The 20,363-nt window shown below is 54.9% G+C and overlaps 1 protein-coding gene across 1 annotated transcript in view; it reads left to right on the top strand.

The window, feature by feature from the left end:
- Positions 1–4,414: 4,414 nt before the first annotated feature.
- Positions 4,415–20,363, top strand: part of PPP1R12B (protein phosphatase 1 regulatory subunit 12B) — a 72,235-nt gene continuing 56,286 nt past the window's right edge. The window contains exons 1-2 of the mRNA XM_028136971.2: positions 4,415–4,910; positions 18,162–18,292. Coding sequence (XP_027992772.2) covers positions 4,635–4,910; positions 18,162–18,292 — 407 coding nt within the window. The 5' untranslated portion in view covers positions 4,415–4,634. The remainder of the gene's footprint in view (positions 4,911–18,161; positions 18,293–20,363) is intronic.

Raw genomic sequence — 20,363 nt, 5'->3', positions numbered from 1 at the left:
GGACGACATTGCCACAGCTGCCATCAGTGCCAAGCGCAGGTGCAGGTGACACCGGGACGCGCTGCACAGGCGGAGGCGCGGGTGGGGGCGCGCTCTCGAACGGAGGCCCGCCCCCCGCGCGTGTTCGCACCGGCGGGAGTCAGCACCCGGCCCGCCGCCACGCCCCCCGCCCCGGCCCGCCTTCCCGCCCCGGCCCGCCTCCCCGCCGGCGCTCCCGGGCGGGTCCCCGCCTAGTTAAGTGGCTTCTCGGCCCGCAGCGCAGCCCCCAGGGGCGCGGGGCCCGAGCCGGCGCATCGGTCCGCCCGACCGCCCCACCTCCCGACAGGCCGACCGCCCCGACCCCGAAGGCCCCTCCCTGGAGAGAACCCCCACGTCACGCAAGAGCAGGACGCCCCCAGAGCCACCCGGGCCCCCGCCGCGACCCGACCCCGGCCCCTCGCCTTCGCGCACGGACCAGCCTTGCACTCGCCCGCCGGTCCGCCGCCACCGCGCATGCGCCAGCCGAAGGTGGGCGTCGCCCCGCCTCCCGCCCGGCGCGGGTCGCGATTGGTCCGCAGCAAGGCGGGGGAGACGAGCGCCGCCGCCCATTGGCCCGCGCGCTGAGCTCGCGCGGGTTCAACTGGGAGCGCGCGAGGCTGCGAGTTCAGTTGGGGCGCGGGCCGCTGGGAGCCGGTGTCCTGCGGGAGGCCGCTCCGGCTCCGGGTCCCGGGCGGGTGACCGGGCCGGCCGTGGGGTCCGAGTGGAGACAGACCCGGAAAGCCGCCCTCGGAGGGGCAGGGAAGGGAGCGGGCAGACTCGATGGGCAGCGGGGGCGGCCGCGGTACTTCCCGGGACACGGAGGGCGCGTTTATGACCGACGGGTGGACGTCAAGGATGCGGACTGAGCCCAGCGATCGTTCCGCGGGACAGAACTCGGAACCGAGCGGGCGGACATCGGGACCGGACTCCGAACTGACTCCCAGCTCCGACGCGTGGGTCCTGACCCGGGAGCACCTGTGGACAGCGAAGCCGCCCGGGCGAAGGCTTACCCCTGGTGGACCCCAGAGGACTGGTGGATGGGGGACCCCGCACCCCTCCGCCACCCCTCCTCGCCCTGCTCTCGGCTCCCTTGTCGGCTGGGGAACAGCGGTGCATGGGCGGGCGAGAGGGCCAGCCAGCCAGTCCTGAGACCCCTGCGGCGGCTTCTGCACTTAGTCCTCCTGGGGGTCCCCGGGGACCCTCACACTGGTCGTCGGAATGAACCCGCTCATGTGGATGTGGTGAATGACAAACACGGGGAGCCCGGTCCCGTCTGCCTTCCTTCGGGCGAGGTGGAGGCGTTCTGCACGTAGGGTCCACCATTCTGGACTTGGCTGCTTAGGTTTCGACAGGAAATGCTCTGCTTGACCCCACCTGTGTCTTCTCTGGTTTTCCTCGGACCCCAGTGAACAGCTCTGTCTTCCAAACCCCAGTGGATTTCTTTCTGGATCGTTCTCTTTGAAAAAAATGTCTCTTAGAACAAGCAGGAACCGTGTTGAGTCCGGTGGAGAGGAGGGGAGGGGGGGAGGGATGGCGTGAGAAAAGGTGCAAATACCTGTAGTTTTGGCAATCCACCAAAGGATTGGATTTTTAAAAAATTTTAATTTAAAAAAAAACACACACCCACAGGTTAAATGTACAGTGTCCGCTTGACCACCAGAGGGAAGTGTGTTCACTGGTGGAAATAGAGGCAGGCTGAAAGGTTTCATAAGCTGTGTACACCTAGGTGTTCATTGCTTTTACCAGTAAAGCACCTCTGATGTTTCTCGTGAAATTATCGTGCTTTTTTAAAAATTACAAAATCCAGCCGAAACCGGGTTAGCTCAGTGGATAGAGCGTCGGCCTGCGGACTCAAGGGTCCCAGGTTCGATTCCGGTCAAGGGCATGTACCTTGGTTGCGGGCACATCCCCAGTAGGGGGGTGTGCAGGAGGCGGCTGATCGATGTTTCTCTCTCATCGATGTTTCTAACTCTCTATCCCTGTCTCTTCCTCTCTGTAAAAAATCAATAAAAATATATTTTTAAAAATTACAAAATCCACATTATTAACTGGTAAAGGGTCAATCTGCATTATTAACCAGTATCCGAATTTTTAACCGGTATCCATTTACCGTTTACGGGTTAATGATGCAGATTTTGTAATCAAAGAAAACACGATAGTTTCAAGAGAAACATCAAAAGTGCTTTGTTCAAAGTAATGTCCATCGCTAGCTACACATTTCCCCCATCTTTCAGGTCATTTGTGGGTACCGTCCCAATAGAACTTTTCTTGTTTTGAGGCAGACCATTCAGAGACCCAATTGTCCACTTCTTCGTACGTTTTGAAGTGCTGCTCAGAAAGTGCGTGTGCCATCGATCGGAACACGTGGTCGTCTGAAGGAGCAAGGTCTGGTGAACACGGCGGGTGGGTTCATACTTCCCAGGCAAGATCTTTTCACGTGTCTTTAGCTGGTTTTGAAGTGTGTGATGGTGTGTTATCATGAAGCAAAATTACTTTGCTGTGTCTTCTGGCTCATTCTGGTGGTTTTACGATCAAAGCGTGGTTCCAATTGATTATTTGTTGTCGGTAGCGATCAGTACTCACGGTTTCACCTGGTTTTAGAAGCTCATAATACACCACACCTTCCTGATCCCACCAAACGCAGAGCATTGTCTTCTTTCCGAAGCGATTTGGCCTTGCAGTCGATGTTGATGGTTGACCTGGATCAACCCATGATTTTGTGCGTTTGGGATTCTCAAATCCACTTTTCATCGCCAGTCACAATTCGATGCAAAAAAAACTTTCTTTTGTGCCGTTGAAGCAATATTTTACTGATGACTTTTCGGTTTCCCATTTGTCTTTCGTTCAGTTGATGTGCCACCCATTTTCCTTCCTTTAAAATCTTTCCCATTGCTTGTAAATGATCGGAAATTGTTTGTTGAGCAACGTTTAAATTTGAGTTTGACACGCATCTTCATCCAATAATGTTTGTCATTGTTGGTCTTCAAACTTTTTCAGTTGACTTGGATGTTCTTTGTCTTTCACATAGAAATCATCCCTTTTAAAGCGTTTAAACCAGCGTTCACAAGTATCTTGAGATGGAGCATGTTCACCATAAGCTTCCCGAAGTATACGATCACTTTCAGCAGCACTTTTCTTCAAAATAAAGGAATGAATTAAAACTTCCCGCAAATGCTCTTTTTTTGGCACAAAATTCGACATTTTTAAGTGTAGAAATATGATGTTAACACCTTCAGAAAATTTGACATACGAAGTTTTGAAGCTTGTTGTGAATACAACAAAATAGCATACATATCAAATTGCATATATATCAACATATGTGTGACTCCATCTATTGAAAAAAAAAATCTGCATTATTAACCAGTACACCTAGTAAAATGAAAATTTTCAAACATACTGAAAAGTTTGAAGAACCGAGTCATTGCATATGTTCTCTTTCGTTATGGATAACACATTTAGTTAATTTTGTTCAGGACTAAGGCCCTGGGGGTGGGGGTGGGGTATGGTTATTAAATCAGTCTGACAGGTTTTATAACCAAGTTCAATGTGAATATGAAAATGTCCAACTTGCTGCCTTAGGGGTTTAGTAGTATGCTCCACAATATCTTTTTGTAGCTTTGGGTGGGTGGGGCAGGAATTGTGGAAGACAAGATATCCATTCTGTTTCCTAAGAATTTAAATATTCCTGAAAAGGGTAGAGGAAGAGGAGGGAGAACAAAGGGACCTTAATCTTTATTGGGAGCTGATATATACCAGGGACAGTATTAGGCGTTCTTCCATATATTATCTCGTTTGATCCAGCTGGATACAGCGAGGCATCATTATTCCTACTCTACAAATAAGGCCACCGACTCGGAGAAGTCAACCAACTTGCCGAGGGCTGAGAACTCATTTGAATTTAAAGCTGATGCCCTTCCCACTACCTGGATGCATCCTTCCCAGGGTCTCTTCATGGTCAAGGTGTTTGTGTGTAACATGCAATACTGTATGTGTGTGCATGCTCCTCCTCCGCCCCATGCACATTGGCGCCGTGATTAAAACATGTTAACGTATTCTACGTTATGATGTTAATAAAACTCTAGATTCAGAACCAGGTACTTTGTCTAGTTTTCCCCAATAGAAAATAGGAATAATTACTGACTCTTTTCCACTTCAAAGGGCTGATGTGATAATCAGGGTGCCAGGATTAGTTGGTGGTCAAAACAAGAATAAACTACGACTCCCAAAATGCCCAACGAGCCTGCCTCGGGTCCGGCAGTCACTTCCAGCTTTGGGGCAAAGGTGACCCCACTGGGTCCCTCCGCGAAGTAGGGAGCCTCGGGTTCCCGCCCCTTTCCTGATGCATCCAGGGATTTGTAGTTCCCTGAAGGCCACAGGGCGTCCTTGGGGGCCGGCCTCCGACTACAAGTCCCGTGGTGCCCTGCGGGTGCGGCGCACCTGCGTGCTGAAGCCGAGGGCGCGCGCGGGCGGCGCCAGCGGCGGCGGAGTAAAGATGGCGGCGCGCGGGTCTCCGCCTCCCGCTCCCGGCTGACGCGCTCCGAGGGAGGCGGCGGCGGCGGCCACCCGAGCCGCGGCGATCCCGTGCGGCAGTGCGGCCGCAGCCGCCGGCCCGAGCGATGGCCGAGCTGGAGCACCTGGGCGGGAAGCGGGCCGAGTCGGCGCGCGTGCGGCGGGCGGAGCAGCTGCGGCGCTGGCGGGGCTCAGAGACCGAGCAGGAGCCCGCCGAGCGGCAGCCGCGCACCCGCCGCGGGGCCCCCCGCGTCCGCTTCGAGGACGGCGCGGTCTTCCTGGCCGCCTGCTCGAGCGGGGACACCGACGAGGTGAAGAGGCTCCTGGCCCGAGGCGCCGACATCAACACGGCCAACGTGGACGGCCTGACCGCCCTGCACCAGGTACCGCGCGGGGCTGCGGGTCCCGGGCGACGTCCGTCCGTCCGTCAGTCCGGGCGGCCACCCCTCGAGCCCAGCCTCCGCCGACCAAGGCCTCCGCCGGGAGGAGCAGGTTCCCGCCGGGACAGGGTTTGGATTTCCCTCCACCTCCTCGGTTGTCATGGTTACTGGAGACTTGGACCGGGGAGGGCTCGCTGTGATTCTCCGCTGGCTGGTCCAGCGCCCGTGCACCGGTCACTCCGGGCCGGCAGTGTCGCCTGTCAGGTCCCTTGCGGAGAACCCAGCCTCTGTGGCTGTGGGATCAAGATCTCCATATTGGCCTGGCCGCCGTGGCTCGGTGGTTGAGCGTCGACCTATGAACCGGGAGGTCAGGGCACATGCCCGCGTTTGGGGCTCAGTCCCAGTGTGGGGCGTGCAGGAGGCAACTGATCCATGATTCTCTCTCATCATTGATGTTTTTATCTCTCTCTCTCCTTCCCCCATCTCCCTTCCTCTCTGAAATCAATAAAAACGTATATGTACATTTATTTATTTATTTTTTTAAAGAGCCCTATATTGGGTTGAGGAAGCAGGTCTTCCGAACTGGCACCTCTTCTCGTTTAGCTGATTTGTGATGGTTCAAAACGAGCTGTCTCCTGCCTGCTGCGGGTGTCCCGTCTCCTCCCAGCAGCGCCAGCTCCCCACGGCCGGGCCGCCTGTGGGGAGCCAGCCTCCGGAATCCCTTACGTTTGTGTGGTACTACGGAATGGCCTTTCTCCCGTTTTCTCTTTCTTTTTTTTTAATAAGCCCTCTCTAGACATCACATACCCTTATATAGCCGCAGTGCATGGGGCCGTGGTTAAGGTGACACTTCTGTGCTTGATAATAACCCCTTTCCTGCTGTCATCTTATGCAACACGATTCCGTCTCCACGACTGTCATCGCTAAGTCCCGCCCCCAGGTGGGACTTCATAGTTATTTTGGGGCGCTGAGCCCTGAGCACCCACTCTTAATCTCTCTTCTTTTTCGGTCGGTGCAAAGTGAATGTGTTGGCATGAGAATTGACTTCTAAATGATTCAGTCTCGTGTCACCCACTCCCCTCAGGGTTCAGCCAACAGCTTAGAATCACTCCTCGCCATGCTTGCCGCCCGCCCTTCTCTTCCAGGTGGGAAGAACCTCTCTTCTTTTCATCCCATTTGTAGCCTTTTCTTCCCTGCTCATAACAGCGCCCCCTGAGGTAGCAACCAGCACCCGTCCAGGCCCTCGCTGTTTGAAATCACTTCTTGTCTTACCTCCTGCAAATCTCAGCTGGCGATCCTGGCTTGGGGGGGGGGGGGTAGGTGTGGCAGGTCGTGTTGTTATTCTCCTTTTACAGATGAGGAGTCTGAAACTTGGGAAACTGTTACTTGGGTTAGAAAGGAGAGAATTAGGTGTAGACTTTTCAGATTTAAATGTCAGCGCTTTCTATCCCGACAGCTGTGGATTTAAAGCAACAATAACAACAAAAACACCTGCGAGTGCCATGCAGCTGGCCCTCCGCGTCCTTGGTCCTGAGGGCGGACTAAAGGACTTGAGCATCCTCGGACTTTGGTCTGCGAGGGGGGCCTGAACCCATCCCCCATAGACACTGAGGGGGGACTGTCGGCCTACCTCCCGCCTTACAGGGCTAGCATTGGCGTGAGCAGGTACAGTCAACACGAGACAAATTCAGCTCAAGATGAAGCTTCTGGAAGATTGTAGCTCAAACCTGCCTCTGTTGAGAAGCCATCTCTTTGTCTGAATCAAGAAAGGGGCCTTTATTGGCTCACAGACTCGGACAGGTCAGTTCCTGCAGTTACGGTGCACGTGCCCACGGCCTGAAGAAGCTCGGGTCCCTACGGTTTTCTCCGGGTGTGAGACGAGCTGCCAGCAGCTGGACTGCGGCTTCATCCCTGATTGCCCTTCTGTGAGGTGGACAGTGGCTCAGGGACCCGGGTTACTTGGTTAGATACCCATCTGTTAGACAAGCGTGATATGGATTATCAGGGTAACTGCGGCCTTTCTCTTTTCCTTCGGCCGTGGCCTCTTGACCGGCTGTGGATTATCATCTTGGTGTGTCGGGAGAAACCCCCAGGTGGTATTGGGGGACGGCTCTTCTCCTTCGCCCACAGGTGACCGGGGATGGTTTGCACCTCAGGTTGCAGTGCCGTGATGCGACTTTTGACTTGGAGACCTTGCTTTCTTGGCAGCCTTTGCTTAGGCCACGAGGTGCTGGAGTCCAAGATAACAGACTCCGGGCCTATTAATAATGCTTGACATAGACGGGGAGCAGGACCCAAAGGGTAGACCTGCTCTGACGAAAGCCTCCATGCCGGTGCAGACCAACAAAACGGTGAACAAATTAAGATTTGGTGTGTGTGCCCTTCGGGTCCCGGAGTCTTAGCATCAATCTGATGATAAAACCCTTGAAAGCAGTGGTTTGCTCACAGAGGAATTCCCACGTCATCCGTGTATATACGTTGTAGGGCACAAAGTGTGGGTAGGCTGATACTTCTTAAAACTTTTCTGTTTATTTATTCATTTATTTTGCAAGGTTGATTACGGTCACCTGTCTTGGTATCCTTGGCGTTATGATCTTGGGTGCTTAAGGTCTAGGTAGAGGCTCTTAAAACTGTATCTACCAAATTATGGGGCTGGGATGAGAGGCAAGTGCTGGGGTTTGTTAAAGTGAATGCTGGCTTATTCCTCCAGACCATGCTGTGTGGGCACTGAGGTCTCTGTCCGTCCACCAGACCCCGTGTCTAGACCCGTCGGACAGTGTCCATTTGGAGGGGCACCTCGGGACTGGAGGCCTTCTCTCCTTGACGCAGACGTTGGGGTTGGTTTTGCAATGGGCTCAGAGTCCAAGTTTGGATCTCAGGGTCACCCAGACTGGAATTCAACTCCTAGTAGCCTCTGTCACTCTAGAGCCGCCTCAGTCCTCAGGGAGATTAAAATTATCCCTGTCTCTGGAAGGGGCAGAGAAAGGGGCAGATGAGGGAAGGAGAAAACAATCTCTGTTCCGAGCGGCACGGAGGGAGACAGGACGACTGAGATCATGTGCTCAGTTCAGTGCAGAGCAGCACGCCTGTGTGCCAGCCCGTGTGGGAACATGAAACCCGCATTCCGACCCTTCTCTCTATTCCCAGTCCGTTCCGTCTTCCCGTTACAGTTCTGGTTGTGGCGTGACCCCTGCCTTACCCCGTGTGGGTGGATTCTGCTCAGTGACAGGACCCCAGGCCGAATGGGGCAAGAACTGCTGTTGCTTCCCCTGGGGGGATGAGAACGTCACCTTGGTTTTAGTGGTCTGCCTCTTCAGGTTGGTGCGTGTGCTGCATCAGACAGTGCCGGGCATTTCCAGCCTTTGAAAGACAGTATCAGTAGAAACCTGTTTTTGAGGACTTTTGCGGAGATTATATGAAGGGTTTTTCCGACTGTGCATCATTTGTTAGTCTTTCTGTTTACTTTTGGAAGAGGGAAAAGTAGATCTGCCATCAGTATGTTTATAATTGTAAATTAGGGCCCAGAATACAAGAGAAGGCGCCTGGAAGGCTGTTCCTGGCTCCTTCAGTGGCTTCATGATCTGTGAGTGAGGGATGTCCTGGGCTGTTATCAGGTGGTTTTGATAGGCCTGTGAGTGAGACTGTGTTTCAGACAGTGTCTATGAGCTTACTTAGAACTTGGGGTTGTTGTGTCCATAAAATTGTATTGGGACACGTCTTCATTCACTGGCCGGGTGTTGCCTGTGGCTGACACAGCCTCTCACTGGCCGGGTGTTGTCTGTGGCTGACACAGCCTCAGACTGGCCGGGTGTTGCCTGTGGCTGACACAGCCTCACACTGGCCAGGTGTTGTCTGTGGCTGACACAGCCTCACACTGGCTGGGTGTTGCCTGTGGCTGACACAGCCTCAGACTGGCCGGGTGTTGTCTGTGGCTGACACAGCCTCAGACTGGCCGGGTGTTTCCTGTGGCTGACACAGCCTCACACTGGCCGGGTGTTGTCTGTGGCTGACACGGCCTCACACTGGCCGGGTGTTGTCTGTGGCTGACACGGCCTCACACTGGCCGGGTGTTGTCTGTGGCTGACAAGGCCTCACACTGGCCGGGTGTTGTCTGTGGCTGACACGGCCTCACACTGGCCGGGTGTTGTCTGTGGCTGACACAGCCTCACACTGGCCAGGTGTTGCCTGTGGCTGACACAGCCTCACACTGGCCGGGTGTTTCCTGTGGCTGACACAGCCTCTCACTGGCTGGGTGTTTCCTGTGGCTGACACGGCCTCACACTGGCCGGGTGTTTCCTGTGGCTGACACAGCCTCACACTGGCCGGGTGTTTCCTGTGGCTGACACGGCCTCACACTGGCCGGGTGATGTCTGTGGCTGACACAGCCTCACACTGGCTGGGTGTTGCCTGTGGCTGACACAGCCTCTCACTGGCCGGGTGTTGCCTGTGGCTGACACAGCCTCACACTGGCCGGGTGTTTCCTGTGGCTGACACAGCCTCACACTGGCCGGGTGTTGCCTGTGGCTGACACAGCCTCTCACTGGCCGGGTGTTTCCTGTGGCTGACACAGCCTCACACTGGCCGGGTGTTGCCTGTGGCTGACACAGCCTCACACTGGCCGGGTGTTGCCTGTGGCTGACACAGCCTCACACTGGCCGGGTGTTGCCTGTGGCTGACACAGCCTCAGACTGGCCGGGTGATGCCTGTGGCTGACACAGCCTCTCACTGGCTGGGTGTTTCCTGTGGCTGACACAGCCTCAGACTGGCCGGGTGTTGTCTGTGGCTGACACAGCCTCAGACTGGCTGGGTGTTTCCTGTGGCTGACACAGCCTCACACTGGCCGGGTGTTGCCTGTGGCCGACACAGCCTCACACTGGCCGGGTGTGTCCTGTGGCTGACACAGCCTCACACTGGCCGGGTGTTTCCTGTGGCTGACACAGCCTCAGACTGGCCGGGTGTTGCCTGTGGCTGACACAGCCTCAGACTGGCCGGGTGTTTCCTGTGGCTGACACAGCCTCACACTGGCCGGGTGTTGCCTGTGGCTGACACAGCCTCACACTGGCCGGGTGTTGCCTGTGGCTGCTTTCACACGACAGTGAGTATTTCCAAGAGGCTGTACCAACCTTCGCTCTAAAGCAGTGCCCTAGGCCGTCTCGGTCATCTAGTTATATAGAATAATGTGGAGCACACGTGCTAATACAATACTTGGGTTTACGTGTACTTACCTTTTTACAAATCGGTTTCATATCTGCTAGTGCCCCAGGTGTCCTCAGGTCACCCCTGAACAGAGGAAGGTCAGTGTGCTTGCGGCCTCCCCGCTGGGGAACGGGCTGTGGAAAGATTGGATGCGCTGACGTGCGTTCCTCTCTCCTGTACAGTATCTTGTAACGTCCCTGCTCTGGCTGAGGTGTGCCCTCTACCCCTGTCCTACATGGACCGCTGCTCAGAGCGTGGGCCCCAGGCCACGGCATCCAGGAGACAGTTGAGACGGATGGGCGAGCAGGTGACACGCTCTCCTGCACCTCTCTGCTCGGGTGTCCACCTCGCTCAGCGCCCACGCCCGCGGGCTCCAGCAGGCTCGCCCTTCCCTCGGAGGATGGGCCTTCTCATTCCCATGGCCGCGGCCCAGGACCCGTGACCCTGCCCAGCAGGCCTCGCAGGGGCCGGGACAGCTGCGAGGCGGGCTGTGCACTGACCCCCAGCTCACTCAGGATGCCTAAGTTGGGAAGGGCGGCCGGCGGCACAGCCACTCGCTGCTCAGTGGTGGTTCCTGGGTGGGAGTCACTGAGGCCGGAGAGGAATGAGCTCCAGATGGGGATGGACGAGACGGTGCAGTCCCTGTGGGCAGAGGGTGTCACGGTCCACCAGGGCCCGAAGCTCTTAACCCTCTCGGTACTGTCCTTTGCACCACGGGCATTCTGATGAGCCCCCGTCCCTTCCACTCAGGCCTCCCGCCCTCACCCCTGCCATGTCTCCACGCCAGCGCCTGGCCTCTGGACCTCACCCCAGCACGGTGGCCACTTCCTGAGTGGTGTCCCTGTCACGACTCCCGCCAGCAGCCCGGCTCGTGTTCCCCTGCAGCTGTCATTCCGAGACACAGTCCCGATGGTGTCGCTCCTTGTTGAAGCCTCAGGATAAGGTGGAGCTTTAATCAGGGGACACGGGCCTTCATTGCGGCCACCCCGTCGGCCTCATCCTTCCATTTCAGGGGCCACAGGAAGCCGTGGCCAGGTGTCATGTATGCCCCACCCCCGTCCGAGTCGAACATGCCAGACTGCACAGCATCCCAAAACGATCCTTTTTCCCTCCCTCAGACCTTTCACGTGCTGTCTCCTCTGCCCGGCCTTTCTGCACCCCGCTTCTCCAGCTGGCTGATTCCTTCTCCTTCCTAACACGGCGAACAGTGCGTCACCCCGGGCAGAGGAGTGACTTCTCACTGGGAAGGAGAAGGCTTGGTGCAGTGATTCCTGTTGTGTGTGTGTGGTTACGTCTCCTGCACACTAATGGTCGTCGTATGCCTCTCCCTAGGACTGTGTCGGGCAGAGCACGGGCCTCGGTAAGTGTGTGTCACGTGAGTACATGGAGAAGCGCTCTGCAGTCCAGGAACACGTTACCCCGATGAGTCCCTAACCTGTGCCGTGGCCATGTGAGCCGTCGGATCCCGGCTGCCGTGGCTCCGCGGGTGCTCTGCCTGCGCTAACAAGACTCGGCCTCCGGCCCGTGGCTCTGGGGGCAGAACCAGTCCATAGCTCTTCCTCGCCGGCTCCCTGTCTTCCCTTTCCTACTGTAACTGACCTTTTCTCTTCCTGGGAGAGCTGACAGTGGTCTGTTGGCATCTGCTGAAGCCCACAGCTACCTCACATCTACAAGTCTTGCCCTTCCTTGTGTGGGAAGGAGTCCCTGCTGACTCGGAGAGACTAAACCAGAGTTAGTAGGCGGAGGAGTAATAATAATAATGGCTCAGCCATTAGGTGCTCAGTTCCTTAGCACCTAACCTGAGCCAGGCACTGAGGGTGTTTACACACGAGCTCATTTGTAACACCGTGAGGTAGGTACTGTGGTTGCTGTGGCAATCCTACAGTCGAGGACATGCAGATATAACTAGTTCCAAAAACACAAAGCCACTAGTTAGTAGGCCTGGGTTTGAACCCAGGAAGCCTTGCTCCATGGTCTGCCCTCAGCAGTGCCCTGCACAGGGACGGGCATGTCACTGTGTCCCAGCATCTCCTGCCGTGTAGGCCTCTGCATGTGCGGGACATGGCAGGACGTGACATGGACTCAATCCTCGGCTTCACTCTGCAGAGCCCTGGATGGAAAGGTGCTGGGAAAACAAGAACCTCCTGCTTCATCTCTCCTTTCAGGGATGGAATTGGCGGGACTGACTTACACTTTCTGAGAATTTAATCTGCCGTAATTTATTTGTGGCTTTTCTTCCTCAGCTAACCCAGATCCCAGAATTGCCTGCCTTCTTTCCAGCAGGCGTGAGGACGGTGCCGACCCCCACGCCTGCCTGGTAGCTCTCGGCCGGGCACTCGTGGCTTGTGAAACACGTGTTTGTAGGCACAGGGTGCTCTGCGCTCAGTAGGACCGCCCTCTCCACAGGACAGCGGTTTGCCCCGCGTGCCAATTTGGCAGCACAGTGGACCTTGGGGGCCGTGGCTCAGACAGGTAACCAGGCTGCACGGAGGATTCCAGCCCGGGCTCACGCCGATAAGCAAAGGGCACCAGAGCGCTCGCTGTCAGGGGCTTGTGCTCTGCAGTTAGTCTGTCCGAGTGGCCAGCTCAGAGCAGCCAATTGGGACATTCCTCCTGGGAGGTCATTGGGGAGATGGGCTAATGTCAGTGCCCCCTATGGATGCTGAAGCGAAATTATTTTTAGGAAGAGAGTATCAGGAACCAGAAACGTCCCATGAGCCAGGTGGCAGCCTGAGCCTGGCCTGAGCTCGCACTGGGTGCCTCCGAGTTGGCAGGTGGAAAGCATGCGAGTGGTGAGCAACTGGATCCATGTCCTCAAAGAAGCCAGTTAACTCCTCGGGGCCTCTCTCGTCTGTAAAAGAAGTCCTAACGCTATTGCTGCAGCCACCACACTCTCCCTTCTTTTCACAGCTTTGTTCATAGTTTTTGCAAGGAACCTCTTGATGGAGTCGGTGGAGATGGGTCATTCTGTCACGTAGGTGCCTCACTCATGGCCCTCTTAGTTCTGACAGGTGCTGGGGACTCGGATGTGGGCACTCTTGGACCCAAGAGAAACATATGCTGGGGGTTTACCACCATTACCAGGCCGAGTTTATTATTCCTCAGAATTGGGGTATCCGTGAGGAACGGAGTCGCGTTTGGAGGTTGGAACTGTGGGCTTTGAGTAGATACAGCTTCCGTTTTCTGGGCCTTTTTCCATCTACCTTCCTCATCTTGACTTTCTAACTCTGCTTGGTGACAGGAGTTAGACCAGATGTGCCCCCTACCCTGTGCCTGGTGGGGTCCGAAGGGAGTACCTGGAGGACAGCCCAGGGATGATTGCTGGGGGGCGGGGGCGGGGACGGTGCAGGGAGCAGAGGGTGAGGGCTGGGCCATTCCCAGGACCTTCTGCGGGTCCCAGAGTGCACGCCTCAGATCTACATGGGGCCCTGCTCTCACTGCAGCAGTGTTCGCCGGCCTCGAATCAGGAATGCTTGCAGTCTTGGGGACAAGATGCCGGTTTACTCAGAACAAAACCTTAGAGGGACACTCCCTGGAACCTTCTTTACTTCCCTGTCTCTCTGGGCTCTCTCCTGAAAGGCACGGATCTGTGTCCAAGCCTGCTGACCGCTGAGGACATGGTCAGATCCATAGCTCCACCCTCTCAGGGCCAAGCTGCCTGTGCCAGGGAGCTGAGCCTTTCCCCGGGCTGACTGCCGGTGCCGCCTGTCACGTGGCAGCACTGCTGCGCGATGCCCACGCGGGAAGCAGTGACACTGTGTCGTGTGGGAGTGGACAGACCGGCCCTGGCAGGATGGGCTCACACACTGGGTCAGTCCTAACCCTGATGGTGACGCTCTCGTGGGGACGTCTGCTGACCGCTGAGATTCCCAGCTGGACTCACTGTCACCCTGTCTGATTTACTTGTATAAATTCTCGTCACAGGGTGAGGCTCCCTCGTTGGAGCACGAGGGCTTGGAGCTTAGAAATGTGGTCCCAGTGAGCTCGTCCATAGTGCTGCACCTCGTGTCGCTGTCAGCCCTCCGCCAGAGTGCGCTCAGCAAAGGGCCTCGGGCCTCAGGGAAGAACCAGGTCCGGTTTTGGGGGCATTTGGTATTCTGGCTAAAGACTGATAAGGAAAAAACCCTAAAACTTTCTATAAATGTAGTTGCCTTTTAAAAAGTGGTATAATTAATTTTATTTTTTAAGAGGCTCTGGTCTTTATTAGCAAGCCCTGCCCACAGCTCTGCTGCCCCAGCCCAGCCCAGCGCAGGCAGACAGTGTGATGGGAAGAGGTACCAGCGGTTCTACTTACAGTGTGTGCTCCAGCTGGACTGCAGCAGAGGGGCCATCTGGATGGAGGGTAGGCCCTGCGAGGTCATGCCTCCCATGCGGCTCCTGAGGAGAGAGTGGAATAATTAATTTTGACCACTTGTTATTTGGCGAACAAGCGTGAACCCTGCTGCGGTTTTCATTTCTGCAGGAGCGAGGCACGGGCCTCTCCCGTGGTGACTTCTCTTCAGTGCCAGGGGCTCAGTGTCCGTGGCTTCTGCGAACCAACTTGGTGGCTTAAAACCGCAGCAATGTACTGGCTTGTAGCCCTGGAGTCTGGGGTCTGAAATCGAGGTCCTGATGGGCTCTCCCTCTGGAGCCCCGGGGAGGTGGTGTTCCCTGCCTCTTCCGCTCTCGTGCCCGTCGGCCTCTGTGGTCACATTGCCGCCTCCTCTTCTGTCTGTGTCAACCCTCCCACCCCCGCCTGTCTCTTACGAGGACACTAGTCATTGGATGTAGGGCCCACTTAGATAATCCAGGACGTGCCCATCTCAAGATGCTTATTATATCTGCAAAGACCCCTTTCCAACTCAGTCCCTGCACAGGCTCGGGGATTGGGACATGGACCTGTTTGGGGCACCACCCAGCACACGCCAGCAGTGGGAGGTTGATGCATGGGCGTGTCCAGGGGCAGCTGTTGCAGGTGGGGGGCAGCCGTGTGCAGCACCCCCTGGCCGGGCCACCTCCATGTGCTGCAGGTCTGGGCGGGATCTGCCTGCAGCCTGCAGGGTGGTCTGGGCGGTTCTGGATGACCGGGAATCAACTGAATGTGCAGAAAATGTGACTTTCTGTGCATTCGAAGCCCATTCTTTGATTCAACAAACGTTGGAGCCCAGTGCTGTTGTAGGTGCTGGGCTGCCAGGGAATATATACCCAGCACGGCTGGGAAATTCTGAGCCTTCCGGGATTTGGTGTGTGGCTGATAAGTGAAATAAGTTATGGTCTTTACTGTTATCTCTAAGCATTTAGGGTTTTCAGCATAAAATTAAATTATGTAATTTTGGGGATTATACAAATTTTAAATTGCTGAAGTCATATATGTTGTTATTTCTGAGTTACATAAGGGTTAGGAGGATGTAGGACAGAATAGTGGAACGTGTGGAATGGGGTTCATTACGAGCATCATCGCCACCCAGCACTGTATCAGTGGTTTGTTGAAATCCAGGCAGGCCCTGACCGGTGTGGCTCAGTGGATAGAGCGTCGGCCTGTGGACTGAAGGGTCCCAGGTTCGATTCTGGTCAAGGGCATCTGCCTTGGTTGCGGGCACATCCCCAGTGGGGAGTGTGCAGGAGGCAGCCGATCGATGTTTCTCTCTCATCGATGTTTCTAACTCTCTATCCCTCTCCCTTCCTCTCTGTAAAAAATCAATAAAATATATTTTAAAAAAGAAAAGAAAAAAAGAAATCCAGGCAGGAATGGGAACACACACGCACGCGCACGCAGTGTGTCACCTGCCTGGCCCCCGGAGCTGGGCTCTGTGGGGAAGGGAGTCGCAGTGGATTCTGAGCCCAGCAGAAGGTCAGCGCCTGGAGCCGGTGGAGGCAGAGGCGGTGACAGTTGCGACTATTTTGGGAGCGGAGGAGCTCTGTGTCGGGGGCTGCTTCGCAGTCTCAGGTTGAACTCTGGCCCCGTCAGCCGGCAGCCACGGTGCCTGCGGTACAGAGCATGTCGGTACAGTGGCCGTCATGGCGCTCTGCCCCCTGTGTTTGCTGAAATCCAGTGTTTTCCTTGGAGGTAGCTGGTCATTGCCAAGGAAAGGTGGCGTGCTCGCTGAGGAAGCCTCGCCCTGCTACCTGACAGTGTCTCCAGACAGTAATGAGTTCCATAACAATGCAGTTGTGTTTTCTTTCTTAAGTGTAGAACAGGTTGTTACTTTGGTAATAGTCTGTGTCTTCACCACAGAAGGAAGTGGACATGAGCCACAGCAGAGGGAATGGGTTAAATGTACAGAATAATTTCCTGTTGATGTCCGGAGGGACATCAGACCCTCGCGTAGCCCCGCCTCTGCTGTCAGGGAGAGGAAAGACACGTCCACCTGGTGGTCAGTGCAGCTCTGCGGGGGGCAGCTGCGGGGCCCATGGCCCTGGACACGGTGTTCCGGACGAGTCTGGGTATCCCCCATGCTGTGTCTTGGGGAGTTGGCACACTGCTTGGGGTTCTCAGGGATGTTCCGCTCTCCATGGCTTCATCCAGTTCCTTCTGAAGGCAGCAGGAGAAGAGAAAGGAACAGACGGTCACTCCAGGGTGTTTCTGTTGGTGGGTCTCTCCAGGGACGCTCTCTCAGCGTAGTCCTGACACATGCCAGTCTGTTCTTGGAGCTCCTGGGCTTAGGATCCCAGGACGCTGGGCATTTGAGGAAGTCCCTGAGGTCAGGCTTAACAAACAGGCCCCCCAGTCCTGCTAGTTCAAAGACATTTTTAACCAACTGCCTCCCCCCTAAGTACTGAGGTGGGGTTGGCAGTGACGGGTGAGGGTAAGTACAGTTTGTGCTTTTTCCTGGGGAGTTGCTATTTGTTAGACAGACTATTGGCTACCACCCACTGTTCCACCATTTATCTCCTTTCTTCCTCCCACAATCCCGTGGGACAGGTGGTCCCATGCTGTAGATGAGGGCATGGCCCAGCTTCTCCTCCTCACTCTGAGGGACACGTGTTGGCAGAGCTTGACGCGTGTACTGGGCTGGGACTGAGCAGCGTGTGGCCTGCCTGCGGAGCAGCGGGCGTAGCCCACCAGCGGCCTCATCACTGTCCGTGACCCTGGAGAGTGACATCGCCAGATCGCTTGTTGACAGACTGGCTTGTGGTCGTTCTCGGAAACGCCTCACATGTTCTTATAGAAACACCGCACGGACTTGGTGTTCATAGACCCAAAGCCTGACCCTGGGCAGGAGGGGAGCTAACGTTGTGCTGGGGGAGAGACAGAGGAGGAGGAGGAGAGTGAGGGGGAGAGGTTTTCTCCCGTGGGATGCCACACCAGCCGGGCTCACGTTAGGCCCGTGAACGCGCTGCCCTCACCGTCAAAGGGCAGATCATGATCTTGGACAAAGGGCTTCCGGAAGGCTGCTGGCGGCACGGCGCTTGGAGCGGAGGCTCGAGACTGTTCTCAGCGCCAAAGGCACCTTGCTGCCAGGCGGGACGCAGCGCCCAGCGCTCCGAGCAGGTCAGGGCTCGTTGGACATCCTGACACGGGAGTTGTTACCTGGCAGAGCGTGCCGACCTCTGGACACGTGCTTCTCCCTGGACTTCGCTGCCTTTTTGAAAAGCACCGTCATCTCTCACTTGAAAGTCTTTTTGGACAGTTGTCGCGAGGCGCTCTGCAGTGAGCAGTCCTCTGTACATGTCACTGAGTCACACGCTGTCATGGAGACAGCTGTATACTTCCAAAACAAAAGACCAGGGAAGAGTGGCATTGCTTTCTGTTCTTACAAATCTCTGTGCGTGTCTGGATTCCGTCTGTTGGGATGCGCCTTAGATAGGAAGACGGCCTGGCTCCTATAGCTGCACGTTGGGAAAGGGAGGCTGCTCAGGAGCCCGCTCAGCAGGGGGGGTCCTGCCCTTGGGTGCTGGACTACGTGCCTGAGGAGCTGCTTCTTAGCTGAGAGTGGCCATGTGGGATCGGAAACCGTGGCGTGAGCTTTTCTGACTTGGTGACATTAGGACCCAGAGTCTGACTTGCACTGAGTGGGTCTTTCCCCGGGTCTGCACGGCGGAGCGCCGGCCGCGTGAACGATGGGCTTCTCTTTGCAGGCCTGCATTGACGAGAACTTCGACATGGTGAAGTTCCTGGTGGAGAACAGAGCCGACGTGAACCAGCAGGACAACGAGGGCTGGACGCCCCTGCACGCAGCGGCGTCCTGCGGCTACCTCAACATCGCCGAGTGAGTCCTCCCCTGAGGAGCTGGCGCTTCGTCAACAGTGCTCTCCATCACAATCATAAAACGCCCTCCATCACAATCATAAAGCACTCTCCATCACAATCATAAAGCGCCCTCCATCACAATCATAAAGCACTCTCCATCACAATCATAAAGCACTCTCCATCACAATCATAAAGCGCTCTCCATCACAATCAACAGCGCTCTCCATCACAATCATAAAACGCCCTCCATCACAATCAACAGTGCTCTCCATCACAATCAACAGTGCTCTCCATCACAATCATAAAGCGCCCTCCATCACAATCAACAGTGCCCTCCATCACAATCAACAGTGCTCTCCATCACAATCAACAGTGCTCTCCATCACAATCAACAGTGCCCTCCATCACAATCAACAGTGCTCTCCATCACAATCATAAAGCGCTCTCCATCACAATCATAAAGCGCTCTCCATCACAATCAACAGCGCTCTCCATCACAATCAACAGTGCTCTCCATCACAATCATAAAGCACTCTCCATCACAATCAACAGTGCTCTCCATCACAATCAACAGTGCTCTCCATCACAATCAACAGTGCCCTCCATCACAATCAACAGTGCTCTCCATCACAATCATAAAGCACTCTCCATCACAATCATAAAGCGCCCTCCATCACAATCATAAAGCACTCTCCATCACAATCATAAAGCGCCCTCCATCACAATCAACAGTGCCCTCCATCACAATCATAAAGCTCTCTCCATCACAATCAACAGTGCCCTCCATCACAATCAACAGTGCTCTCCATCACAATCAACAGCGCTCTCCATCACAATCAACAGTGCTCTCCATCACAATCAACAGCGCCCTCCATCACAATCATAGAGCGCTCTCCATCACAATCATAAAGCACTCTCCATCACAATCAACAGCGCTCTCCATCACAATCAACAGCGCTCTCCATCACAATCAACAGTGCTCTCCATCACAATCATAAAGCGCTCTCCATCACAATCATAAAGCGCCCTCCATCACAATCAACAGTGCTCTCCATCACAATCATAAAGCGCTCTCCATCACAATCATAAAGCGCTCTCCATCACAATCATAAAGCGCTCTCCATCACAATCATAAAGCACTCTCCATCACAATCAACAGTGCTCTCCATCACAATCAACAGCGCTCTCCATCACAATCATAAAGCGCCCTCCATCACAATCATAAAGCGCCCTCCATCACAATCATAAAGCGCTCTCCATCACAATCAACAGTGCTCTCCATCACAATCATAGAGCACTCTCCATCACAATCATAAAGCGCCCTCCATCACAATCATAAAGCGCTCTCCATCACAATCATAAAGCGCTCTCCATCACAATCAAAAGTGCCCTCCATCACAATCATAGAGCGCTCTCCATCACAATCATAAAGCGCCCTCCATCACAATCAACAGTGCTCTCCATCACAATCATAAAGCGCTCTCCATCACAATCAACAGCGCTCTCCATCACAATCATAAAGCGCCTTCCATCACACTCAACAGTGCTCTCCATCACAATCAACAGCGCTCTCCATCACAATCATAAAGCACTCTCCATCACAATCAACAGTGCTCTCCATCACAATCATAAAGCACTCTCCATCACAATCATAAAGCGCCCTCCATCACAATCATAAAGCGCCCTCCATCACAATCATAAAGCACTCTCCATCACAATCATAAAGCGCTCTCCATCACAATCATAAAGCGCTCTCCATCACAATCATAAAGCGCTCTCCATCACAATCATAAAGCGCCCTCCATCACAATCATAAAGCACTCTCCATCACAATCAACAGTGCTCTCCATCACAATCATAAAGCGCCCTCCATCACAATCAACAGTGCCCTCCATCACAATCAACAGCGCTCTCCATCACAATCATAAAGCACTCTCCATCACAATCATAAAGCGCCCTCCATCACAATCATAAAGCACTCTCCATCACAATCAACAGTGCTCTCCATCACAATCATAAAGCACTCTCCATCACAATCATAAAGCGCCCTCCATCACAATCATAAAGCGCTCTCCATCACAATCAACAGT

Source organism: Eptesicus fuscus, chromosome 24 (assembly GCF_027574615.1).
Source record: "Eptesicus fuscus isolate TK198812 chromosome 24, DD_ASM_mEF_20220401, whole genome shotgun sequence".
NCBI classification, from domain to species: domain Eukaryota; kingdom Metazoa; phylum Chordata; class Mammalia; order Chiroptera; family Vespertilionidae; genus Eptesicus; species Eptesicus fuscus.
This window is presented reverse-complemented; position numbering and strand designations above follow the sequence as displayed.